This window comes from Verticillium nonalfalfae, assembly GCF_003724135.2.
Source record: "Verticillium nonalfalfae strain VnAa140/NRRL 66861 chromosome Unknown scaffold_8, whole genome shotgun sequence".
In the NCBI taxonomy this organism is placed as follows: Eukaryota; Fungi; Ascomycota; class Sordariomycetes; order Glomerellales; family Plectosphaerellaceae; genus Verticillium; species Verticillium nonalfalfae.
Window position 1 is genome coordinate 26,059 of NW_021167233.1, and position 26,121 is coordinate 52,179.

The 26,121-nt window shown below is 58.4% G+C and overlaps 7 protein-coding genes across 7 annotated transcripts; 6 read left to right on the plus strand and 1 right to left on the minus strand.

Moving 5' to 3' along the window:
• Nucleotides 1-53: 53 nt before the first annotated feature.
• D7B24_008622 (uncharacterized protein) lies at nucleotides 54-1,074 on the minus strand (the record flags this gene model as incomplete). Its single annotated transcript, XM_028642708.1, has 2 exons — nucleotides 54-768; nucleotides 839-1,074. 2 exons carry the CDS (start codon nucleotides 1,072-1,074, stop codon nucleotides 54-56), a joined length of 951 nt encoding a protein of 316 aa, XP_028498399.1.
• A 239-nt stretch (nucleotides 1,075-1,313) lies between these two features.
• On the plus strand, nucleotides 1,314-2,558 carry D7B24_008623 (uncharacterized protein; the record flags this gene model as incomplete). The annotated part of the gene is made up of 1 exon (XM_028642709.1): nucleotides 1,314-2,558. One exon carries the CDS (start codon nucleotides 1,314-1,316, stop codon nucleotides 2,556-2,558), a length of 1,245 nt encoding a protein of 414 aa, XP_028498400.1.
• Nucleotides 2,559-3,134: 576 nt separating this feature from the next.
• D7B24_008624 (uncharacterized protein) lies at nucleotides 3,135-4,775 on the plus strand (the record flags this gene model as incomplete). Its single annotated transcript, XM_028642710.1, has 1 exon — nucleotides 3,135-4,775. The coding sequence occupies one exon, from the start codon at nucleotides 3,135-3,137 to the stop codon at nucleotides 4,773-4,775; it is 1,641 nt and encodes a 546-aa protein (XP_028498401.1).
• A 2,982-nt stretch (nucleotides 4,776-7,757) lies between these two features.
• D7B24_008625 (uncharacterized protein) lies at nucleotides 7,758-9,650 on the plus strand (the record flags this gene model as incomplete). The annotated part of the gene is made up of 3 exons (XM_028642711.1): nucleotides 7,758-8,216; nucleotides 8,271-8,605; nucleotides 8,660-9,650. 3 exons carry the CDS (start codon nucleotides 7,758-7,760, stop codon nucleotides 9,648-9,650), a joined length of 1,785 nt encoding a protein of 594 aa, XP_028498402.1.
• Nucleotides 9,651-11,140: 1,490 nt separating this feature from the next.
• On the plus strand, nucleotides 11,141-12,188 carry D7B24_008626 (uncharacterized protein; the record flags this gene model as incomplete). The annotated part of the gene is made up of 2 exons (XM_028642712.1): nucleotides 11,141-11,727; nucleotides 11,810-12,188. The coding sequence occupies 2 exons, from the start codon at nucleotides 11,141-11,143 to the stop codon at nucleotides 12,186-12,188; spliced, it is 966 nt and encodes a 321-aa protein (XP_028498403.1).
• A 1,829-nt stretch (nucleotides 12,189-14,017) lies between these two features.
• Nucleotides 14,018-19,476, plus strand: D7B24_008627 (uncharacterized protein; the record flags this gene model as incomplete). The annotated part of the gene is made up of 2 exons (XM_028642713.1): nucleotides 14,018-14,458; nucleotides 14,536-19,476. 2 exons carry the CDS (start codon nucleotides 14,018-14,020, stop codon nucleotides 19,474-19,476), a joined length of 5,382 nt encoding a protein of 1,793 aa, XP_028498404.1.
• Nucleotides 19,477-21,326: 1,850 nt separating this feature from the next.
• Nucleotides 21,327-25,980, plus strand: D7B24_008628 (uncharacterized protein; the record flags this gene model as incomplete). Its single annotated transcript, XM_028642714.1, has 4 exons — nucleotides 21,327-23,253; nucleotides 23,309-23,594; nucleotides 23,661-25,311; nucleotides 25,432-25,980. 4 exons carry the CDS (start codon nucleotides 21,327-21,329, stop codon nucleotides 25,978-25,980), a joined length of 4,413 nt encoding a protein of 1,470 aa, XP_028498405.1.
• Nucleotides 25,981-26,121: the final 141 nt, after the last annotated feature.

The following is a 26,121-nucleotide window of genomic DNA, read 5'->3' on the forward strand; positions in this document are numbered from 1 at the left end:
CAAAGTCCAGTTCTGACCATCATTTCTGTGGCTGTATACACAGAACCGCAGGCTTACCGGGTTGTGGTCTGCAACGCGCCGGTTAATGTTGTCCAAGCCTCCTCGACTTCCACAGGAACATCCACATGTCCGATGAATCCCTTTCCCCTAGGTCCATAACCGTTCTCATCATCCCTCAATCTCGGGATTTCTCCAACCAGTAGATCCAGAAATCGCCGCATTTCCCACAATCCCGCCTTCCGCACACCCGTCGGACCAGTGTCATCAAACTCAAAATGCGCAATACCATGTTCGACACAGTCAGACGGCTCGACTGATGCATGTCTGAGCGTGACAACCGGCACAAAAGTTGGCCATGTCACAACGACAGGCCCCTTCCTGATTCCCTCGTACGCCTTTTCAAAACATGCCGCAGTACGCCTGCTCATCGTGGCATCCTGCACCACGACAATGGACCGCGGAGACGTCAATCCCCTCGCATCCAGAACTTGTTTGGTCTCGAGCGCATTTGCGCCGCAGTTCGTTGACTTGTCCTCGACTATGATCGTCGGTGCAAAGGCCTCCGGCGGCACGGCCAAGTCACAATCGTCACGCGTCTTCACCGTCAGCCCAAACCAGCGCTCTGCAATCATCTGGAGGACGCGCGCCTCGGGTGGCTGGCCGTCAAGTGCATCGGCCAAAACGCGATAGCGAGGATGTCGTCGTACAGCAGCGTACATGAGAGGCGTCGAGTGGCCAATGCCGCCGCATATGACAAGGATGAGATTTCTGATGTCCAGGAATTTTGAGGTTAGCTTTCACAGGCGCAGCCTTTGCGAGCTCTTCTTGCTCGACCTACCGTTGCCTCAGAACCGGATCAGCTCCCGATAGGGCCGAGAAGACATCTTCGCCTAGGGACAGGATGGCTGAGCCGCACAGGACGACGACGTCGAACTGGGGGTTGGTCTGCGCAGATGTATTGGGGCTTGTGGGGAGGGAGTCGAAGAAACGATTGACAGCGGCTGCGTCGCGGAGCTGCTCGTGGGCGAGGAACGAGGAGAGAGTGTTGATGGGGCGGAGGGTCAGCAGACTCATTTCGAAATTTATGGTCATGCTTCAGTACACGTCTGAGCACGAAGAGTTGAATACCCCAGTATGCGTGATGGGGGTTGACAGTAGAGATCCGTCGATGGGCCTGGATCGGGAACCGACTCCGGTTTCTCGCCGATCAAGGCGCTCAGTGCCAATACAGCGCCTGTAAATATGAAAATCGGCTCGGGCCGAACATGTGCTGCGACTCTCATACCCCTCACCCACACCTCCAAATCATCCTCATGGGCGACGCTGCCGATTCCGCCTCGCACCAGCGGCTCGACGCTTGGGTCGACGCTCACTTTGACGAAGAAATCAGCTTCCTCCAGAGCCTGGTCCGTCTGCCCACGGACACACCCAAAGGCAACAATGCGCCCCACGCAGAGTTGACGGCCGAACTGCTGCGCACTTTCGGCCTCGAAGCCGAGCGCCATCCCGTGCCGGAGGCAGAGGTTCGCGCCTACGGCATGGAGTCCATCACCAATCTCATCGTGCGCCGCCGCTACGGCCCCGGCGGCCGAACGATCGCCCTCAACGCTCACGGCGATGTCGTTCCTCCCGGCGAGGGCTGGACCCGCGACCCGTACGCTGCGGTCGTGGAAGATGGAGTCATGTACGGCCGTGCCACCGCCGTCAGCAAAAGCGACTTTGCGAGCTTCACGTTTGCGGTGCGCGCCCTCGAATCGCTGGGCGCCACGCTCAAGGGCGCCATCGAGCTGCATTTCACCTACGACGAGGAGTTTGGCGGCGAGCTGGGTCCGGGCTGGCTGCTGCGCCAGGGCCTGACCAAACCCGACCTGCTCATCGCCGCGGGCTTCTCGTACCAAGTCGTCACTGCCCACAACGGCTGTTTGCAGATGGAGGTCACGGTCCACGGCAAGCAGGCCCATGCCGCCATCCCGGAGACGGGCGTCGACGCGCTGCAGGGGGCCGTGGCGATCCTCAACGCGCTCTACGCGCTGAATGCGCAGTACCGCGAGATACGATCACAGGTCGAAGGCATCACGCACCCATATCTCAACGTGGGGCGTATCGAGGGCGGTACGAACACAAACGTCGTACCCGGCAAGGTGACCTTCAAGCTCGACCGGCGCATGATCCCCGAGGAAAATCCCGTCGAGGTCGAGGCTGAGATTCGTCGGACAATTGAGGGAGCGGCAGCCAGTGTGGCCGGCGTAACCGTAGATCTGCGCCGACTCCTCCTCGCCAAATCGATGCGCCCGCTGCCAGGGACCACACCGTTGGTGGAAGCTATCCAGACGCACACTGAGCGTGTCTTTGGGGAGGCCGCGCCGGCGATTGGGACACCACTTTACACCGACGTGCGACTCTATGCGGAGGCGGGCATTCCTGGTGTCATCTACGGCGCCGGCCCGCGGACGGTGCTCGAATCGCATGCCAAGCGAGCGGACGAGCGGCTGCAGCTCGAGGACCTGAGGCATGCAACCAAGGTCATCGCGCGAAGTTTGCTTGATCTGTTGGTCTAGTTGCATTCATAGAAGGCTAGGAAAAGATTTGTACTGATTAAGTTGCTTACACTTGCTGAGTAGAGGGCAAAGAGCTGCCTTTTCACGCTTCGCAGTAATTCACATGTCACGTCCTGATAACTCGAGCAAGAGGCCTACGAGGTCGATTCAATCAGCCCTCGAATTTGAAGGATATGGATCTAAGAAAGCATGCAATCAGATGTTGCCTCTAAGTACTTATGCTTCAGCCATAATAGCGCGGCCCGGTGGAATCACTCGCGTCGCCATGGTATGCATGATCAGGCTTTTGGTGCAGACTACAGCGACTGTCATCTTGCTTCATCATGATGTCAGCTCACGCATCCTTGGTCCCGTACATGCACTGATCCTGCAACTCTGGAATCCTACCACCAAGACGCGGCATTCTCTAAATGGCCCAGCCTGACGGTTGCCTAATCAATCATGCAGAACGAATACGCTAGCTTCAACGCCATTAAATACATATATCCATCGTGACCCTCTCCCCACGCGCGACTTCATTGGGAACGAGCCATTCCTCCGCTGGGCGGCTTCACAACACCAAGTGACCAACACGCAATGCCGGTAACAACGCGCGCACAGGAGTCAAGAGCCCGCGCCGAGACTTGTCCTATACTACATCTCAGCACTGAGATCCATCTCCTCATCCTTCATCATCTTCTGCCCTCGATCGAGTCAATCCACGCCGTCTCCAAGACGTGCAAAAAGCTCTACGATGTCGCGCTCAACCTCACAGTGCACACGTTTCGTTATCTCGGCGGAGAAAGCCGCTTCGAAGATGATCTTGACCGCTTCACCGCCAGGACCATGCAGTTCGTTCGCTATGTGACCATCACCAAGCCGCACCTAGCCCAACACGTTAAGTGCGTGGTCCTTGGCCAGCTCAATAACGAAGGCTGGGGCCAGCTGAACAAGTCTAGGGCGCCGAGGGGCAAGGAACTGGCTCTTTATGAAGGCTTGATTGAGAGCACGTTCACCGAAGCAGACGGCGAAGACTGGAAGCTCTGGCGGTCCCAGTGGCTGGCAGGGCTGGCGAAGCTGTCTGAAGACGCGGAAGTCGCCCTGGTCCTTGTCGCGTGCCCCAAAATCGAAGTTCTCCTGATGGAAGAATCGATCGAACCGGAGATACTCAAGCGCGTCATCAACGTGGCAGGGCAAAGAGGCGCAAAGAGCTCGAGCCCGGGCAGCTCGACCGAAGTAGAGGCTCCGCTACGCCACTTGAAGGAGCTGTATATGGAATCGGGCGAGTTCAAGTATGGCCACTGTTCGTTTATGGACTTTGCCCAGGCGTTTCACATTCCAAGCCTGCGATCCTTCGAGGTTGTACGAGCCAACGGCGAAGACTTTCGTGCCGAAGATTTCGAAGCCTTGCCCAAGCGGTCCTCGAACGTAGAGGAGATCATCCTGCGGGCGTCCTGCATTACGCCAAAGGTACTCAAAGCCATGACCGCCTTGCCGAGGGCCCTGGTGTCGTTCGAGTACACGAGAGGGGTTTACCATATGTACGATGTGGAGATGAAGCCGCGAGACCTAGTCGAGGCCGTGGTCCGCCATGCCGCTTCGCTTGAGAATCTGCACATCAACTCGGAAGATGACTTGCCCACCGGAGGAAGTCCAGAGACTTTCGTCATGGGCCTTGGCCTGAGGAGATTGTCAGCATTGAAGCAGCTGGCCGCCGGTATGCAGGCCTTGACGGGAACACGCAACCCTTATCCTCCTCAGAATGAGAACATGAACTACGATCATCTCCCCGAGGTCGTCGAAGATTCGCCGAGGATGGTCGAATGTCTGCCGGAGAATCTCGAGTTCTTGCAGATTCAAGCCTGTGGCAAGCCTGTCCTGCCCCACGCCCAGGAACTCTTAGACGCGCGCGCCGCTGGCCGGTTTCCACGACTTCGACATGTGCGGCTGTTGTTTAATAAGGAGCTCATCTCGTCCGACGACATTGATCTGCACTATGATGAAGGCCTTCTTCGAGTGGAGGTCTTTCTTCAGTCGGACGAAAATAGACTCTACGACCTCATCCAGATCGTGGGTCGAAAATCCTTAGCAGCCTGCACGCGCATTTACTCCTACGATATTCGGGAGAGATGGCTAAAGTACAGGTACCATGATGTTGCGCGTGCAAGGGTCAATGACGGGGTTTTATACGAGCCAGGCCCAGGGGGGATGACGGAAGAGAAGCCCAAGCTACCGTGAGATGGCGTGCGTATTCATGTCTAGATCGGGTGTCATTATAGGCTTTTGAGCCAAGTTCAAATTGACGTTCTCCTGATGTGACATGTAAGTCATGCCCTCGTACTCAAAGGTGCCATGGCCAAGGTTGGGTCGTGATCGTGCAGCACGTTCCACATACTAACCAATGCGGGCTGAGGGCCATGTTGGTTCAAGGGGCGCGCGTAGTTCGAAGTTTGGCTAGAAGACCACATCTGTGCTGAAGTAAACCCGTACAATCACAAAGTTTGTAGAGCGTCCGAATATTTCTGGACGAGGTTGACGACGACAAACCTCAACACGACTCAAATAAAGTCCATTCCAATCGCGATTGCGAAGCTAGAGACACGTGGGTAGTAAAGATTGCCCCCTCCCTGAGAAGCCAAGGTAAAAAAAAACCACAACGCATCAAGATGGTTCGACTATCAGCCAAGGATCCCATATCTTATGCGAGGGACAGACTTGACGTCAATACACCGAGTTATCACCTCGTGGCGACGTCTGGCGCACGCAACAAAAGCAAAGCCCAAAGCCTAGCCACGTTTGCACAGGGCAGGCAAACTGCGTAAACCGCGAAGGGGTCCAGTGCGCGAGGTCGGTCAACAGAAAACAAACCCTGGAGACTGGGCATTGCGCGCCCAGCAACGCCTCTCGCAAGTTAGTCGACAAGACGTCAAGCAAGGGGTGCAAAGACAAGATTCAGGGCGCCCGACGTCAGCAACGTGGCGGAAACTCCGAGGCGGGACGCGGTCGGTGCCATTAGGTGAGCCCTCAAGGCATCACCACCTCATGAGCCAAGAGGTTTCACGAGCCCATGAAACAGCTTGACGGAAAGTTTCTCTTCAGCTTGGTTGATCAAGTGATTTTCGGAGAAAAAAGCTCGTCATGTATGCCAACGAACCAACTCTGACTCTCGCTGTCTCGCTCGACGAAAGTAATCACGACAACGCCGTCGCCACAAAATCTGTCAGATCCTACACAATCCCACCAAACCAGCGCCATCGCGACGGGCTAACAGCACACGCAGGCGGGCCCCTCTCGAGACGTGTCGTCCCCTTGCTTCTGCGGTGGATGGAGCTTATCGAGTCTCTTACTGCGTACTACCCGTCTTGGAAACACGGGCGAAGATCGAAACGAAATCCACCCACGCCATTCGAGCGTGCTGCGCGAAACAAACGGCTGCCATGTTGATCATATGCACGTACTTGTGGACAATAGAGAAGAAGAAGAAAAAAACAAGAGACGACGTGTGTTTGGAAGCTGAGCCGCAGGGCCTGCCGGGAAAAGTCGGCACGTTGCCTACTGCACAGACCAGACTCTTGCTCGCACAACATGATGGAAAGAATGGCTGGTTTTCTCCTGGTCACACGATGCACACAGGTAATTGAGGTAAGTGGAAAGATGGGATGAGCCCTGGATCCTAAACGCCGCGAGACTCGACTGAATCACAATCACAGTCATGTCAACCACAACGCGATTCACGAAAGCCCTCGAACCCAACGGGCCGAAAGATAAGCGGGCCGCCCAGTGGGGTTTGGGGGAGATGGCATGGAAGTGCTGGGCAAGCGGCTCAACAACACTAGGGAGCATCCACCGCGCGGCTCCCCATCCTTGACCTCAAGCTCCCGTTAGCGTCGTGTCCGGCGAAGGCAAGTGCCGGAATTGCTTCTTCGGTCCGGGACTAAACGATCCGCGGTTGGGGGAAGGGCGAGGTGGTCCGGGGAAAAAGAAAGGGCAGAGAGGTTCGGGACAATTGCGCCGGATGGTTTTGATGGACGGCACCCATCTGCGGCGTTCTGTGGCGTGCTCGGGATGGAGTGGTGGCACTGGACGACGGAGGAGGACGAGGAATCTTATGCAGACGAAGGGGGACAATGTTTGTGACGACAAACACCAATGGTGGGCTTGTCTCATGGTGCTCGATGTTGTTGGACCAACTCTGGTGACGACTGGGTGAGACCCTCAAGTGCCGTTGAAGATCATTGCCTATTTCGCTTTGTTTCCTCGTGTGCTTGACTCAATTGAACTGTCAAGACTACAGCGATCGCCATCAGCTGTGGGAGCTATGGGCGAGGGCCAAGACGATGTGTGATGGCACCAATCTCCCATCTTCCCCACGATGACTTTTCCCACCGCCCAGTTGTACCAGCAGCGCCAGAGCGCAGCAAAGGCAAGGGTACCGGGTCGGCTATCGATTCTGGTAGGGTTTACATGATCTTGGCTTCAGCTCGATCCGATGGGGGATGGGGTCCTGTTGATCTGTCGACCGGTCAGCTCTTTTCGACCGCTCATCTCTTTTAACCAGTCATCTGACGCCGCCGGACATAGATGCCCGGCCACTCTGTACACCCTGACTAGTGAACGTTCGCCGCATGCTCTCGACGAAAAATCTCGACAAGCCCCGGTGCAGCCCTGCCTTGATTGCCTTTGCCGCACTGCCGGGGGAGGGAACACTAGGAAATTTGAGAAGAAGAAACGCCGCAACCGCACCTGCCAAGACGCCGGCGCCATGTCTTCGGCCCTTGCGTCAGTGTGACAGGCCCGGTTCAAGGTCATCAAAAAGCCTACAGCCAGCCTTGGTTTCCTTGAGATCGGCAACACAAGGTTTGCTGAGCTATTGGGTGTGATAAGATGGCCGTGCAAGACATGCGGGGGGTGAGCTTCGTCGAGGGAGCGTTAATCGTGTGGAGAAGTACTCCGCCGTCCGCGAGGGGCTGGCATGTTGATGTGTCGTGGTGAATATAAGCTTCTGGTCGTCGGCGCTTTTGTTAACGAGGTGGCAAGATGCAGTGGCTCTCATCGTCACGCGCCTAACAAACACATTCCTTCCAACGATCTCTACTGTCCCTTGATTGTAATACCAGCCGCCACCCTTCGTTCACCTGTTGGCCAACTCTTTTGTCTGATTAGCACGAGTCCCTTCGTCTGTGCGGCGACAACAACAACAACCCCCGTCCCTTCTCAGTTATGGCGCCCAAACACATGGTCTTCGATGGGGTCGCCATATTCTGGACCGCCTTTGCGTCCTTGTGGACCGCGCTGTTGGTCGGTGGCATGGCCTTCCTGTGGACGAGGCGAGACATGCCCATCCTCCGCATCCGAGGTCTGCCCCTCTCCTTTGGCGCCGTCGTCTGTCTTCATCTGTACTGGATTGCTTGCCAGCTGGGCACCAGCTACGGACATCTCATGCCCAACGGCGTCGAGTTCTGGATCATGGGTATCTATCTCCCTTTCGGCATTGCCCTGTTCCACGCCTCCAACAGCCGTTTTCTCCATGTCGCGAAGGCACAGATGAGATATGCCCAGACGGAGCGTGTGAAGAAGTCGTCAGAAGAAAAGTCACGATGGCCACTGGTTGCCAAGTTTCGGGCCTTTGACTACACCACCAAGATGATGACTGTTGTCTGCGCTGGCATGACGTTTCAGGTGCGTGATCTCGCCTGGCAAGATGGTGTACCCTTCATTCGCTGATCATAGCAGTTTTTCTTGACACTTGTCATGTATCTTGTTTCCTACAAATTCCATCCTTCGTTTGGTGTGGCCGGCACCGAGGTCACTGGCACCCCTGAGCAGATCACGCGGGAGCGCGGTCGGGGCTGGGAGTGGTGGCCGTCCGTTTTTTGGCAGATCTTTTGGGCCTGGATTGTTGCGCCCTACATCCTCTGGCAGTCACGCGGCATCCGTGATACCCAGGGCTGGCGATTCCAGACCGTCGCGTGCTGCCTGGCCAGTCTGCACGCCGCGCCCATGTGGATCGTCGCGCTGAACGTAGACGCCATGGCGGTTGTGAACAAGTACTTCATTCCGCCTCAGTGGTGAGTGTTTCCCGGAGCGTTTGACAGTCCATAGTTGCTAACATGCACTTATAGGATCGCTGTGTCCATCATGCTGCTTGAGATCTTCACAATCTTCCTACCCTGCTGGCAGGTGCTGCGCCACCAGTCGCTCCGACAGGAGACGCTGGAACTCATTGCGCTCTGGGAATCTGGTAAGAAGAACACCACGGGCGCTGGCAAGTCGTTTGTGTCGGGCTCTACCAAGACCAGCGGCAAGGGCAGTTTCGTCTCATGGAGGCAGATGTCCGAGGTGGAGAAGGGCGGCTCCTTTGATGCCGCCGCTATTGCTGGCGGCCTGTTGACGATGGACGCGCTCGAATACGCCCTCAAGAAGAACCCGGCACCCTTACAGCACTTTTCCGCGCTCAAGGATTTCTCGGGCGAGAACATTGCCTTTCTCACGAGCGTTTCCAGCTGGAAGACGTCTCTGCGTTCTGAAAACGTTCCGGCCACCACACTGAACGGCCGCCAGAGCCTGTCGATCGAGCCTTGCGCAACGAACCAGCAGGACCGTCTCCGCGAGCAGTTCAACCAGGCGCTGCGCATTTACACTGAGTTCATCAGCCAGAAAGACGCCGAGTTCAGCATTAACATTTCGTCTGGCGACCTGCGCCGGATCGAAACCGTCTTCGAGCAAGCCGCACGGTCAGTCCACGGCGAAAAGTCGCCGAAGCCGACGGCGACGCCATTCGACGACTGGGCCGCACCCAAGGGCGCCGAGTCCGTGTCCATGTCGAGCGAGAAGGGCATCATTGGAGCAGCGGCCAGAGACGCTGACGACGTGTCGGACACGGGGTCGACGATTGGCGAGGGAGCGTACTACTGGGGGGACATCCCAGACGGCTTCGATGAGACGGTGTTTGACGATGCCGAGACGAGCATCAAGTATCTCGTGCTGACGAATACGTGGCCCAAGTTTGTCAAGGACAGGCGTACGTCATTTGACTCTACGGAGAGCAACGAGTCGTATGATACCCTGATTGATATGGTGGTTCGACGTACCCAGGTGTTTGCAAAGGAGTAAATAGTGGCCAGTCTAAGGGTCCTTGTCTGACGGTGGGGGAGCTAGCTGTGCCGGATGTCGAGTTTTTCTTGGCTGCCTATACTTTTTCTTGTCAATACTTTTCGTGTGTACAGATAGTCATGATACCTAATGTAAATGCCGAACAGCCGTTGATGAAGCCCGAGAGTGTTTCTGGTGAAGCTAACACGGCGGGGCCATTGTAGTTGTTGTTTCTAAGGTAGTTAGGCTGGCAGGCATGTTGTTCGGATGTCAAGTACGGCAGCCACGAGAAGAAGGGGGATCTCGGTCAACTCGCCGCTCGCTTTCGGTGGGCTCGGTCAGAAGCAAGGCGCCCAAAGAAGAACAGCAGCCACAGCAGTTACGGTACAGCAGCAGCGGGGCAAGTGCGAGCACAGCGATGAAACACGCCCCTGGTATAGCGCTTGCGCGTGCAGAGGGATGCCCCCTGAGTGGCTCCCTGGGTGCTTCCCAGGGACGCTTGTGACCCCCAATGAGAGGGCTTTGTCCGTCCCAAGGCCCCAAACATCGACCCATCCTCGAACGTCGCTCGTTACATCGCCAGACGATCCGACCAGACCGACGCATCGCCCTCCAGGCCTCGAACCTCCAAGACACGCCTTACCTGTTGTGTCCATCTGCCGCGATGCAGTTTCCACCCTATTCTCTCCACTTCCCGCACTGGATGTCTCTGCCAGCCCGCGAGTGAGCAAGCGTCACGTCCCACAGCCCTCCTCGACCTCTTCTGCGTTGTTCGTGCTGGCCCTCACGACGTACACGATCCTTGCGCATCGCCCGATTCTGCTTCATCTTTTGTTCCGCCAGCCCTGCCACGGGTCCTCAAGTCACGCCATTTGCTGTGTCGACCGCCCATCGATCCCACCTACCACCTCTCGGCTGTTGGGCTGATGCTTCATGACACAATTCTCCTGACATAGAGTTGTGCTACGCCCAGCAACGGCCCCGCCCCCCTGCTGTCGTATTGTCGGCCAGACCCAGTGGCCATCGTTGTTTAATCTCCTCGCACCCACGTCTTTCCCCATCTTCCTACCGATTGCCTATTCCTGCTTTCGCTTCACGGCCTGGATCCGCTGGACACCAAACCAACAGCGCCATCGCTTTCCCACCTGCGGGCTGGACCCTCTTGTTCGCTTCTCTTCTCGACTCGACGACGCAGGCAGCCCGACGATCGCTTTCTTTGCATGCCCATCGACCAGACGAACAACAGTCGACGACCGACGAGACGATCAACAACGACGACCGCTGAGCGTCAGACACTCGCTCGTTCGAGAGTGCGTCGCCACACCAGTGCGATTCGGCACAACGCTCTTTTGACCGATCTCTTTCTTCACTTCTTCGCCGCCGGCCGGATCGCTTCTTAATCAGTTATCAGTTTGCCACACACCCATATACCTGCGATCACGAAGACGAGAGAACCTAGCACGGAAACAGCAAGCGTATTGATTTCGTACTGCGCATCAACCACACCCACCATGTTTTGGAACAAGGCTCTGGCCAGCGCGGCCATCATCGCGGGCGCCTGCGCCGAGATTCGCCCTCTCGCCATGGATCCTGTGATTCAAGTCCGCGCCTCGGATGTCCTCGAACTGCACTACAGCGACGTCGCCGATCGCTATCTCTCGAAGCGACAGGAGGTCAACCCCGACAGCCAGGTGGCCCTGAACCCCGACGGGACCATGGACATGGAAGCGTGGGAGGAGGAGACGACGTCGGCGTGCCGCGACGCCCTGGCCCACCTGAATGTCGCCTCGAATCCGTCCGGCACGGGCATCTGCTACAACCTTCCCGCATTGGATCCCACATCTGGTGTCTTCGAAGCCGATTTGCGCCTGTTCAAGGTGTCGGAGCCGTCGGGCCCATTTCAGGGCATCCCGCCCGAGAGCATCGAGGTCGGCCTCTCGTTTGCCGGCGCCTCCGTGTCGCCAGTCGAGGCCAGCCGAATCTCGGGCGCCGTGGGCCAGCAGAGAAGGGCGAAACGAGCAGACGTCATGGATCTGCTGCAGTCGTACATGTTTGTTGGACAGATCAACCCCTCGAACATGCAGGAGAAGATGACAATGTACGTTCCGGCCACGCGTGGGGGTTTGGGTTTTGAGAGAGCTTCATGCTGTGGAATGTCACTGACTCTTGACGTGTGACAGGGCTGAACTCGAGGCGCTCGTCCTCCCCGTCCTCACCCTGACGGCGACGAACACGACGGGCCAGCGCATCAGCACCAACGTCTCCTCCAACGAGGCGGCGTTCCTGACGGGCGTCTTCTCTCGCGAAGTTGTCATGTCCGAGTTCGCGACGGCCAAGCAGGCCGTCAGCAACATTACGGCCGAGCTGCGGAACGGCACCGTGGCCTTTGTGCTGCCTGGCGTGCAGATCATGATCTTTCCCATTGGCCTCATTATTACGGGTATCTGGACGCTCGTGGGATTCGTGGCCTACGGCATCGGCACATATGACCGCATCAGCTACGCTGAGAGCTTCAAGAGGAGGTCGGCCATTGCAAGCAACACCAAGAGGCAAATATGAGGCGCGGTCGAAGACCAAGGTGGAGATGGATATGTTTATTTGATGTGGCTCCGGGCGCCCCTCACTGTGGGACGACGATTCTGTGCTTCTACCGATTTTTTGGATCTTTCTTTACCCACTTATAGCTATACGTATAGAATGCTCTTACTTAACGAGAATGATGACAACTGGTGTTCGTTTATCTCTCCGTCGCTGTTGGCGAGCCCGTCAGGGTAGACGGTACGCGTCTGCGTGCATCGTGCGAAATGGAGGATGCGTTCACATCTGTCTCTGTCTGGCTTCGTTGACTCTGACGTCAAGACAGCTAGGAACCCTTTCAAAGTCCGGGCCGGCACTGAGACCTGCGAGATTGTCAGGCGGTGAGGCTGGGTGGCATGGGCCGAAGCGACCCCAGACTCTGTCGGGGTCATCTCCCGGGCAATCTCGTGAAAACCTGCCGTCCGTAGGCTGTTCTGCCGCCGGCCGGCGTGCAGATTGCAACGAGTGGACGGTGGCTGTGTGGTTCCAGTGGTTCCCAGTGGTTCGTCCAAGCTTGGGAAGGTGCGATGCTCCCCTGGACAAGAGCGAAAAGTGATGAGCGAACAGGCAGGCATGACTGGCAAGCAGAGAAAGGGCACCCGGTCGTGGCTGTCCGTCACAGAACACTGGCCGCTTGCTGCTGCCTGTGGCTTCCGCCATGAGAATGAGTGAGCGGCAGTATGTATTTGAACAGTGGAGGTTTGTCATTTCGGCTGGGTTCAGCCAACACCAGCCGAAACATCACAACCCCGGTCGCACAACCCGCATCAAACGCCAACATCCCACTTCCCATCCTGCCGCCCTCCTCGCTCGCATAGCCCTTGGTTGGCGTCCAGTCTCTGCCCTCCGCGTTCTTTATGCGTCCTGACTCGATGCCCGATCACCAATGGTCTCCCAACAGCGCATAATGGAGCCCCGCTCGCCGTCTACGACCGCGACACGTTGCTTCTCCCCTCCCAGGCCATGGGCTGCGGCGGCTTCCCCACGTCAGGCACATCGAGCACAACCAATCTGCACAAAGCACTGCCCTCTGCCGCCGTCTTGCCACTGGGCTCCGACGACCCGTTGCCCGGCGAACGGAGACGAGGCTTGTGGCCCAAGAGGGCTCCGCTGACGTCGACCCCCCCGGGCGCCGGTGCCCGTGAGCGGCCTCTGCACAGCACCACCATCGTCACAATCAATCTCGTCATTTGACTCGCCCGCCGGTGAGCCTGGACACCGCCAATGATTCCTCTTTCTGCAAGAACCTACCCTGCTGAGCACCAGTCGTTCGGATGCGCTGGCCCCCCCGCGGACATGGGTCCTGGCCGGGGATCGTCGGCTGCCCTCTCTCTCGCGTCTTGCTTTTTTTTTTCCTTTACTCTGTTTACTCCGAGCAGCACCAGGTCCAGGCGTTGCTGCTTGGCTGACACGATATATAGATCGGACGGAACCAGGCACGAACACCCCCGGTGTCATATCCCCTACCTCTGGTGTTTCGTCTGATACCAATTCGCTTTTTGATTTTTCATCAGCTCTTTCGAACAGCATTGCCCTGCCCATTCCTAACCCTCTCGCTCTCTCGCCTGTGAATCCACCTCTGGCATTGACGTGTCCACGACGCTACGACGTCTCACGAAACAGCTGCAGCATTTTTCCTTTGATTTCCTCTTTTGGGAGGACCACTAGCGACAGGCGCCCCGGCGTGATTGCGTTTCAATTGCATCTTGATTTTTTTTTTACCCCATTCCTTCTCTACACTTTTGGTCCCATCTCTCATCGTTTCCCCCCCCCTCCAGGGAAAGCTGAAAGTTGCCGACATGGCCACCACCATGGATGTCGAGGCCCTCGTAGCCCAAATGACCGAGAACTTGGCCGCCATCCACACCACAATCGCCGGACTTTCCACAAAAGAACACGATGCGAAGCTGGACGAGCTAGAAGAGAAGCGAGACGCACTTCTCGATGCCCTCCTCTCCGAATACGAAGCCGAGCTCGAGGAGCTTACGGCCCAGCGAGCCAAAGAAGAAGAAGAAATCACCGAGACCCGAAGGCGAGAGGACGAAGAGCGAGAAGCTCGCCGGAAGCAGGAAGATGACGAGTTTCTTGCGCAAAAGGATGCTCAGGATGCCGAGCGAAGGGACAGACTCGCACGGGAAACCGATCTCGTCGAAGAAGAGGCCGACGAAGGCATCGATGCCGTTGAGGCCGAGGTGCAGAAGCTCCTGCAGGAGGGACAGGCCAGGCTCACTGAGCTGGAGGAGAAGCGAAAGGTAAGCTCGCTGCTGCCAACGCCTTGTGGCTTCGGTCGTTTGTCGTTGTGTGAGCGGTCGCTAACGTGACGAATTAGGAAATCAACCGTTTGATCGATGAGCGGATGAGCAACCCGATACCCACATTTGTGCCACGCAAACGCACGAGGGCGAAGACCGCCGATGCCCCCGCCGACATTCCTGTCGACACCGACGCCGCGGCTGATGTCCCCGTCGATGCCGCGCCGGCGGCGGATCCGGACACGAAGGACGACCCTTCCGTTGACGATGCTCCCGCTGTGGCGGCTAAATCCGCTGCACCCACCAACGGCCTTCTTGCCATCGAAGCTGCCCCCAATGCCGACGCCCTGAAGGATGATGATACCTCCGACAAGGACGTGTCGCTTGCGGACGACTCCACTACCAGTAAGGATGAGGTTTCCTTTCCTAGCCCGGCCGGAGACGACAGTGGTAACGATGTGAAGGCCCATGAAGACGCTGCGGCGCCGGCCTCTGAAGAGGCGGTCGCGGAGCGAGGTGGCGAGGACACTGAACCTGCCGCCCGAGGTGTGGATGTGGCGGCAGATGCTGCCGAGGAGGACGAGCCTGTCGCCGGAAAAGCAGAAGAGAACCCCGAGGATGAGGCGGAACCCAAAGAGACTGTCGAGACAAACGACGTGGTGTCCACTGAGGACTCCGAGACGCACGAAGAAACCAAAGACCAATCGATTGATGTATTGTCCGCAGACAGTACCAACACTCCCGCCGCAGCGGGAGAAAACGCTGAAGAGACTCCAGCCACAGGGGATGACCAATCCAGTAACGAGACTGTGTTGACCGAGATCCCCGAACCTGAACCAGCAAAAGCCCAAGATGCCGACGCCAGCGAGCTCAACGCTGATCCTACCAAAACCTCCGACGTAGAGGATGTCGTTCAAGAACGGAGCGTCTCCCCAGCTGCGGTCACGAACGCCGATCGCTCGGAAGACACCATGACGAATGATGCATCGGATGCCGAGTCTGTTGACGATGCACTGCCAGCCGATGACCCTGCCCGAGATCTGGAGTGTGCGGAGAAGGCCGAGGACGCCAGCAACAGAGATCAAAGCTCGGACGAGCCCACAGAACAGTCAGTGCCAGCTGCCGACTACTACCACACTCGTTCGCCAGAGCCTGAGACCCGTGACGAGGTTGACATTGAGCCGACAACTGAGCGTGAAACAAGCGTCCTCGCCAACGACGAAGACGTTCCCACGCCTGAAGAGGTGTCCAAGTCCGAGTCTGCTGCATTCGTCAACGACAATGCCGCAGAGAGGGAAGCGTCTGTCAACTCAGGTGCCGAAGAGGACGCTGAGATCGACCGAGATGCAACGTCTTCAGTTCCGGTCGTGGCAAATGGGGAGCCCACTACAGTCGCCAATGATGAGATCTCAGCTTCCGAAGAGCCCGGCACAGCCCAAGAGAAGGACACGTCTTCAACAGCTGCCGACAGCGACGAAGAGGACAAGATAACTAGCCCACTCGCTGTCGATGACAGACCCGCGCCCATTGTCGAGGTGAATGATGATATAGACGGGGTCTTACCAGCAGCTCACGACAGCATCGGAACGGAAGACGACAAGCGCACACCCCAGCATGACGCTTCCGACCAGAAGGCATCCGAGCACGCTGACATGGACACATCTTCTCCTGCGACAACGACGGAAGTGCCTCTCCAAGACGATAAGCTTGAAGATGCGGATGAAGTGTCTGCAGAAAAGCCCTCCAATGTCGAAGAGGCGCCGGAAGCAGTGTCTGCAGAGAAGACAATCGGCAGCAACCCATCTGAAGAACAGGTTAGAACTGTCGAGGCAGACGAAGTTCTTGAAGAATCCGAAAAGCCAATCGAGGCGCCCAAGCCGGAATCCGCGTCGGGTTCAGCCGTAGCCGATGAAGAATCGGAGGCGCAACTAGCACTTTCAACGAAGTCGGTCGAACCGGTTGAGGATGACATCCTGGCGACAGAGGATGCTGGTCGACGTTCTGGGTCTCCGGTTTTCGCCGTGAATGACCAGGACGAGCTACTGAATCCCACACAGCTGAGCGCTACGAGGCCGGAGACTGAGCTGGAGGAGTCGGAGTCCAGTGAGGCAGATGCTGCTGTCGAGTCTAAGGACGCGCAGGCCACCACTTCCGATCTGACCACTAAGTCCATGGACGCACCCCAGGTCCAGGAAGCACCGGGACATATTGAGGTTGCGGCACAGGCCGACTCAATCGTGGACAAAGTTGTGACGGATGACAATGTTGATCTGACAAGGTCATTTGGTGACGCTTCGTCCGTAGCTGTTGGGCCTACTGTTCTGAACCAAGTCTCAGAGTCCGCAGCATCCGACAGCTCTGAAAGGATTTCTGAGCCGGAAGTTGTCATCTCTTCGGCAGCATCCAACGTGGGACAATCCATGAAAGATTCCCATACGCCAGACAACAACGTTGCCGGCAGCAGTACATATGAGAGGAGTGTCGGTAGCGAACCGAACTCCAGCTCCCCCGAAGAGGAGTCTTTTTTTGGGATTCCAGAAGATACCGCCTTGGACGACGAAGCAGACCTTCACAGCGGAGAAAGTCCTGGCATAGCAAAAGTGTCCAGCTTACATGGCGAGGCCGATCAGTCGGCCGATCGGCAACCCCCGATTCTGGGCAACGAGCGGAGCATACCGGTTGAAGAAAGCCATGAGGAGTCATCTCGCGCAATCAACGAGCCGTCCTCGCCCCTTGCTGACCCCGATACGCCCATCCCGAGCATTGAACGGGACTATGACTCCTCAGATGACGAGGCGGACGATTTCGAAGCTGATGCCAAATATGAACAGCAGAGGTCATATGCCCTCCCAGAAGAGACGCCGGAACCCATCGAAGCCACGACGAGATCTCCGGCCCCTCAAACAGCAACGACCCCGTCAGTGGAGCCCTTCATTAGGGATTTGGACTACGACGATGAGGAGTCAAAGGTCGAGGAGCTGCTATCCACCATCAAGCCACAGGATGCTTCTGTCGAACTTAGATCGGCCGAACGTTCAGTCTCGTCGTCGTTGGATGCCGGCTCGGCGCAACCCGACGACGAAGAAGCCTTTTCCACGCGCGACCTGTCGCCGGCGGATTCCGCAGTTGACAAGACCAGCATTCCCGACTATTACAACACGCGGTCTCGGTCGCCCACTCGGGTCTCGGAGAAGTCGCATCTCGACGCCGTCATGGGTCCCGAGACTGGACATGAGCAAGTGCAGCAACAAGACAGGCCGGTTAGCCCAGTCGCCCCTGAGTACATTGAAGATACGACTATCAAGAGTTTTCGTGACGACGTGGATGAACTTACGCCCGCAATCGCAGCGGGCCAGATCAAGAACACGGCTGCCCCGGCTGAGACCGACAACCTCGTCCCCATGCCTCTCAAGACAAGAAATTATGCGGTCGCCGAAGACCCCGCCGTGGCTTACGACGATTGGGACGCCTCCCCCGACGCCTCCGTCGACGGCGAGTCCCGGTTCTCCTCAACGAAGACGCCGTGGGATGCCGCTCACGTTGAGCACGAGTCAGACGACATGGCTGCAGCCGGACTGGAACTGAGTGACGATGAGGATGAATTTCACCTCGAATCTACCAGACTGCGGTCTGAACCAGCCAAACGGACGTACGACCTTCCTTCAATGAGCCCTACCAAATCTAGCTACGATCTTCCCTCGAAGAGCCCGACCAAGTCGACGTATGATTTGCCATCAATGAGCCCAATGAGGTCGAACCATGATCTCCCTTCGTCCAGTCGAGCTGCCGAGCCAGCTTCCGTCGATGGCTACGATTCGCGCGAGAGCTCGGAGCAGCCGAGTTCACTGGATCTGTATCAGGCAGATGATCGTGGCGAATCCTCCTACGAGAAGCCTCGGGAAAAGTCGACAAATTGGCAGCTTCCCGAAGACGAAGAGTCCGAGAGACACCGTTACTTCCGCACCCATCTCCCCACGTCAAGCGACATGAACCCCGCCAACTCAACGGTTCTAACGGACATTCGTGGCCAGGAAACAGTGTTCGAAGACGGTGCCTACAGCACGGATGCCAGTGAATTCGACTCTGAAGTCGAGGCTGAGGCAGAGGTGGCAGCGATGAAGAGGTCTGTCACCAGCCCAACAGAGCGGTTCGACGGCTTCGTCAGGGAACAGACCATTCGTGTCGTTGACGAGCCCAACTCTGGTCCCAAGTCATCAGAAATGACGCCGCGGGCGGTGCAACCGACACCTCTTTTACTGCCCAGATCAGAGATGCGCGATGCCGAACCCAGTCCTCTCGCCCTGCGTTACTCGCAATCATCCAGTCCCACGCGGGGTCTCGCGTACAGCAAGCACAACCCCGACCGCCCTCGGACGCCGCCAGAGTTTGACCCTGAAGCGTTCATGCCAAAGGACGTCACGAATGTGCCATGGCATGCGCGGCATGACTCTGTGCCAGTTTCGCTGCGCAGTCAGAGCACGCTCGACACGGCGGCCTCGTCGCCCGTGCACTCGGCCCTGCATGCTGACCGGTATGAGCCTACGATACGCGACTCGTGGCCCCGACGAGCACGTAACGACTCGAGCGCAATGGATGACTACGACCCGTTTCGCGATGCTGGCGCAAAGTTCCCTCGGCAAACCTACGTCCCACCGGTAGCCCACCAGTCACCGCAACGCAACTCCATGTCGAGCGTCGCACCCGGCGGGAACAATACGGGCTCGCCGGGCAGCCTCTTCCACAAGATGCGCAGCGTCTTTGAGAAGCCCGGGTCAGATGCGCCACATCCGTCTGGCACGTCTGCCTCAGAGACCGGGAGCCCGATCAAATCACGACCAGGCTCCGGTGTGTGGCCGCCGGTCAGGACGGCGCGGCCTCTGTCGGATCTGCCAGATGACAATGGTCTGATGGGCTACAAGCGGCAGATGGGCCTGTTCAACGAGCGGGCCGAGGACCGCGACGAAAGGAGCGGGCTGCTCCGGAACGCGCGTAGCAGCTACGAGGGGTCAGGTTATTGACCACGCTCGGGCGGGGCGCGGGTCGGTGACCACGCGACAGCCACCAATGCCAAGATTCTGCGTCGAAAAGGCAAGCAAACAATTTCGAGGCAGAGCGCATCGCCCGAAGGCCCGCCGCCTCAGACGGGTAGCGACGCGCGCCTCGCATTCCTATTCGTTGAGGGCTGGCGCTCGAAGTTGCGGCGGTCAGGGGACGTAGTCGAGCGGTGCAGGTGGGAATGGCGAGTCGAAGACATGTTCACGGCACGGGACAAGGAAACGGGTCTGGGACCGGGACTGGGGCAAGGGAATTCACCGAGGCGGCAGGCACTGGGTCATCGACCGGCTTTGGGAGATATAACGGCGGCAAGGGGCAATCAGGAGTTGGGTCGTGGTCAGCAGAGGAAATCTGTGCATTGGGATCCGGCGTTGGAGGTTTGAACATGTGCTGATAGAGTACATTGCATATTCTCAATTTCATTACCATATCACCAGTCGGGCCCGTTCCGGTTCTCGTTGTGCAACCGCCAAAGAGGAGCAGCTGGCACCACGCGTCCAGTCATCGTGTTGACTCCAGATGCGGTCCGTCAGCTTCATGTTGCTTGCGTACGTGCGTGACAGACAGGAGGGCGTCCTGTCAAGAAAATGCCTCGGAGATGACAAGCAGACGAATCCACGGCACATGATTTCGGGGGCACGCCATTCTTTTTGACAAACGAGAGCTTCGCAGGCCAACGGCGAGCGGGATCACAACGCAACTTCGTTCGTTTGGCGCTGACACATGTCAAGAGGATGAGGTCTCGATACCAGTCTCCAGTACGCGGCGTGCGTTTCCCGCCCTCAAGACGATTAATAATTGACCACCTTACCAATCGACCCTGGACCCGTCCCGCGTATTCGTCCCTTTAGGACCGGCCGGGATGGTGCCTCAGGTACATGTGGTACGTACTGGCCCCTCTCCCCAGGATCAGAGAGGCAGAATTCATCCTTTTGCGAGCGCATGGCTGACTGCTATGCTTGTATTGATCGCACTGTGGTGTGTGGTATGCCCGTGCGGGCGTGTTTCTGATTTGATTCCAGCAGGAGCTGAAGCTGTTGAGACCCCTTTTCCGGTCCAAAAGGGACGACTCTCTGCTGTGACGTTGTGCTGGCATTTTCACATTTTCACACCGGAGTGAGTCAGGACCGCTCAGCGAAGTCCGGACTTAAGACCAGCTAGGGGCTGTTGAGCGCCAGATCCAGGGCAGAAAAGCGTTGCCCCCCTGTGACGATCTTGGGCTCTGTCGAATCACTTCCTCTGCAGCGATCTATGAAAAACGGGCCCTGCATGACGCTGTCGCCGCCCACCGCTCTCCCTCAGCGTCATGGGAGGGGGGGCCTTTATCTCCGGGGCGTTGTGCTGACCTGACCCGGATCTGGTCTGCGTTATCCCGCATCCAGTTGCCGTAGCGTGGACCCTTGTTTCTAATCCAGAGGGGGGGAATTCACATTCCGCGTGGGGTCACTGTGCGCACTGTCGTGTTGATGCGATGTTGGGCAGTTTTACTACCCGAATCTGCACAGTTTCGAGTGCACAATGGCCGTCGGACTGTGAAGCTAAAGTCCACATGGCTCTCCTCGTGGTGGGGTTTCTCCGAGGCATGGCATCTTGTCGTACAGACGCATTACTCACCAGAGGCTTAGAAAAAATAGGGTACTTGGCAGAGATAGCGGCGGATTTAAGATTCCCACCATATCGATTTGTGCCATCATCGACGTGACGTCGATCTTTAGACTTATAGAAAGGCTTGCCGCCGAAGCAACTTTTTTTTGGGGGGGGTAGCTTGCTTGACAAGACACAACTCACTGCAATGCGTCTCTCAGTCTCCAATATGGACGACAAACGCCGGGTCTCTGACGGCACTTGGGGCGAGCATGCCCCGGGCGATGTCTCCGTGTCGGCTGCCATGTCTGAATATCACGATCTCAACCGCGAGCTTACACACCGTTCCCGGAGAACCACGACCAACCACAGCGCGGACCGCAACAGCGACTCGACACGCTGCCCCGAAGACGACGGAGACGAGACCGACTTTGACCTTCCGGATTTTCTGCGCCAGGGCATCCTCGATCCTAGGACACCCACCGGTGGCCCGACCAAGCGTCTCGGCATCTCCTTTCGCAATCTCACCGTTCGTGCGCCGGCCGCCAACTCGGCGCCGCTCAAGACGCTGCCTCGCGCCATCCTCAACACATTTGGGCCCGACCTGTGGTCCTTGATCAGCACGCACCTGCCGTCATCTATCAAGCCCGGCAAGGCATCGGATTTGGAGACGGTGCCCCTTATCCATGACATGACGGGTGCTGTCCGGCCTGGCGAGATTCTCCTCGTACTCGGGCGTCCTGGCTCGGGCTGTTCGACGCTGCTCAAAACGCTCGCCAACCATCGGGCTGAATACTCGGCCGTCGACGGCGAGGTGTACTATGGACCCCTCCCGGCCGCCGAACAGGAGGCACGCTTCAGGGGCGAGGTTGTCTACTGCGAGGAGGACGACCGACACTTTCCTACTCTCACGGTCTGGCAGACGCTCTGGTTTGCTCTCGCCACCAAGACGAGGCGGCGGGCTGCGTGGACCATTCCCGTCGTTCTCGACGCCTTTCTCGCCATGTTTGGCATTGACCACACGCGTGACACGCTCGTGGGAGACGAGCACGTCCGAGGCGTCTCGGGGGGCGAACGCAAGCGTGTGTCCCTGGCCGAGACGCTCGCCACGAGAGCTTCGGTCGTGTGCTGGGACAACTCGACGAGGGGCCTCGATGCCAGCACGGCGCTAAGCTTTGCCAAGTCCTTGCGCGTCTACACCGACGTGGGCGGTCGCACGACTCTGGTCACCTTGTACCAGGCCGGCGAGTCCATCTACGAGCTCATGGACAAGGTGCTCGTCATCGACGAGGGCCGCATGCTGTTCCACGGCCGCGCCGACGAGGCCCAGGCCTACTTTGAGGGTCTCGGCTACTGGCGCCCGCCGCGCCAGACGACGGCCGACTTTCTCACGTCCATCGCCGACCGCAACGCTCGGCACTTTCAGGAGGGCCGCGAGGCCACGGCGCCCAAGACCCCCGAGGCGCTCGAAGCCGCGTTCCGCGCGAGCGAGCACTACCAGCGCCTCCTCGAAGACGTCGACCTCTACGACCGCGAGCACCGCGCCGCGTCGGACCCCGACGAAAAGCACAAGAGGTTCGAGGACGCCGTCCAGGGCGCCAAGAGCAAGCACGTCAAGAACGAGTCCCCCTACACCGTGTCGGTGCCGCGCCAGATCGCCGCCGCGACGCGCCGGCAGGCGTGGCTCTTCTGGGGCGACCTCGGCACCTTCTACACCAAGCTCGCCATCATTGTCGTCAACGCCCTCATCGTCGGGTCGCTCTTTTACGAGAGCGAGTCCGGCGCCACGTCGGCGGCGTTCTCCATGTCGAGCGCCATGTTCTTCTCCGTCGCCTTCATCGGCTGGCTCGAGTTTGCCGTGCTGGCGCCCGCCATCATGGGCCGCGCCACCATTGAGAGGCAGAGGCAGTTTGCGCTGTACAGGCCGTCGGCTGTCGTGCTGGCGCGCGCCGTGCTCGATCTGCCGCTCATCTTCGTCATGGTCGTCGTCTTCAGCCTGCCGTTTTACTTCCTGGCCAAGTTTGACGTCGAGGCGGGCAAGTTCTTCATTTACATGCTGCTCGTCTATGTGGCGACGCTGTGCCTGACCACCATGTACCGCATGTTTGCCGCTCTCTCGTCGACGGTTGATGATGCCATTCGCTTCGTCAGTGTTTGTGAGTTGCGCCCCTTTGCCTCTTTTGTGTGTGGTGTTCGGATACTAATGTGCAGTCCTCAACATCATGTTTATCCTCACGGGCTATGTCATCCCCCGGTCGACCCTCATGAGCGACTCGCCCTGGTTCGGCTGGTTCTCGTACGTCAACCCTGTGGCCTACGGCTACGAGGCCCTGCTGGGCAACGAGTTTGGTGGCCGTGAGCTGCGGTGCAGCGAGAGCAACCTCGTGCCGAGGGGGCCTGGCGCCGACGCCGACTACCAGGGATGCACCCTGCCCGGGTCGACCTTTGGCAGTTCGACCGTGTCTGGCGAGGCCTACCTTCAGACGTCCTTTGACTTGTGAGTACCGTGGCCCTTGGTTCACCCCCTCTCAACCCGGTGTTAGGGTAGAAACTAATAGATCAGCTCCCGTTCCAATTTGTGGCGCAACTTTGGCATCATGCTCGCTTTCACCGCCTTCTTCCTCCTCGTCAACGTCTGGGCTGTCGAAAAGGTCCGCTTCACCGGCTCCAGCGCGCACTCGCTCGTCTTTGCCAAGCCATCCGAGACCAAGGAAGAGACATCGGCCGAGCAGCAAAAGGCGGATGAGACCCTCGACAAGATTGGCGACGGCACGAGCGTCTTCACATTCAAGGACATTCGGTACACGGTCCCCTACGGCACCGGCCACCGCCGGCTTCTCAACGGCGTCAACGGATACGCGGCGCCTGGAAAGATGGTGGCCCTCATGGGGTCGTCCGGCGCCGGCAAGACGACGCTCCTCAACACGCTCGCACAGCGCCAGCGCATTGGAGTCGTGTCGGGTGACATTCTCGTCAACGGCGTCGTCCCGGGCGCTGCCTTTAAGCGCGGCACCGGATTCTGCGAGCAGCGCGACATTCACGAGGGGTCTTCGACGGTCCGCGAGGCGCTCGACTTCTCGGCGCTGCTGCGACAGGAGAAGCACATTCCCAAGGCCGAAAAGCTTGCCTATGTCGATCGCATTGTGCGGCTGCTCGAGCTCGACGGCCTCTCGCACGCGCTCATCTCGTCCCTGACTGTCGAGCAGCGCAAGCGCGTGACCATTGGCGTCGAGCTCGCCGCCCGTCCCAGTCTCCTGCTGTTCCTCGATGAGCCCACGAGCGGCCTCGACAGCCAGTCTGCCTTTTCCATCGTCCGCTTCCTGCGCCGCCTGGCCGACGCTGGTCAGGCTATCATCTGCACCATCCACCAGCCGTCGTCTGACCTCATCGAGCAGTTTGACATGATCCTCGCGCTCAACCGCGGTGGCAACACGTTCTACTTTGGTCCTGTGGGCGAAAACGGGTCTGTTGTGATTGACTACTTTGCCCGCCGCGGGTTTCCCTGCCCACCGAGCCGCAATGTCGCCGAGTTCATCCTGGAGACGGCATCCCGGCCTTCGACGAATGCCGAGGGCGTTCGTGTTAACTGGGACGCCGAGTGGCTCGTGTCAGAGGAGAACCGCGGCGTGATTGACTACATCGACCGCGTGACGGCCGAGAGGCGGCACGAGGCACCCTCGACGGAAGCAGACGCGCAGTTCGCCGCCTCTACGCTCGAACAGTGCCGACTCCTCATCCAGCGCACCTTTATCAAGCAGTGGCGCGAGCCGTCGTACGTCTACGGCCGGCTGTTCGTGCACGTCGTCATGGGCATCCTCAACGGCTTCACCTTTTGGCAGCAGGGCAACGACGTGGCGTCGCTGCAGAACCGCATGTTCACGGCCATCATCTTTGCGTTTTTCCTGCCGCCGGCCGTCGTCAACTCGGTCGTCGTCAACTTCTTCCGCCACCGCGAGCTCTGGGAGGACCGCGAGCTGCCGAGCGCCACGTACGGCTGGGTCGCCTTTTGCACGGCCAATGTCGTCTGCGAGCTGCCCATGGCCGTCGTCTCGGGCACGCTGTACTGGCTGCTGTGGTACCTGCCTGTCGGCTTTTCGGCCGAGGCCTCTACGTCGGGCTATGTCTATCTCATGACCATCATGTGGTCCTTTTTCCAGACGAGCTGGGGACAGTGGATTGCCGCTTTTGGGCCGACCTACGGTATGATCTCCAATGTAAGTCTTTTTTTTTTTTTTTTTTTCTTCTTCTTTTTTTTTTTACCTTCTTTCCGTTTGCTTGTCTTTCACAAGATGTCGAGTACATCCCTCGCAACATATCGCTAACGAACGTCCCAGATCCTCCCCTTCTTCTTTGTCATGATCGCCCTCTTCAACGGCATCTTCACACCGTACTCTGCCATGCCCGCCTTTTGGAAGTACTGGATGTACTACGTCAACCCGTCGACCTGGTTCGCGCGCGGCGTCCTCTCGGCCGTCCTCCCCGCCGTCGCCGTCCGCTGTGCCCCCGCCGAGCTCGCCCGCTTCGACCCCCCGCCGGGCGCCACGTGCGGCGCGTACGCCAGCGGCTTCGTCGCGACCGTCGCCGGCGCCGGCTACCTCGAGGACCCGTCGGCGACGTCCGACTGCGGCTTCTGCCCGTACAACGACGGCGGCGAGTACATGGCCAGCCTCAACGTGCGGGCGGGCGACAAGTGGCCTGCCTTCGGCATCATGGTGGCGTTTGCCGTGGCCAACTGGGCGCTCGTGTACCTGTTTGTGTACGCCGTCCGGGTCAGGGGGTGGACCTTTGGGCTCGGGGCCGTGTCGGAGCGTGTGGCGGCTGTGAAGGCGCGTGTCGGAGCCGGAAGGGGCCGGGAGGGAGAGGAGAAGTCGGAGCAGGCTTGATTTTCAGGCCTGTCAGGAGCAACGCGGACGAAGCAGAAATAGTCCCCTTGCCAGGAGCAACGTGGACAAGGCAGAAACAATACCCTTGCGAGACGTAGACCATCTAGAATAGAGAGGAGCATTCTATGAATCCCAAACGCA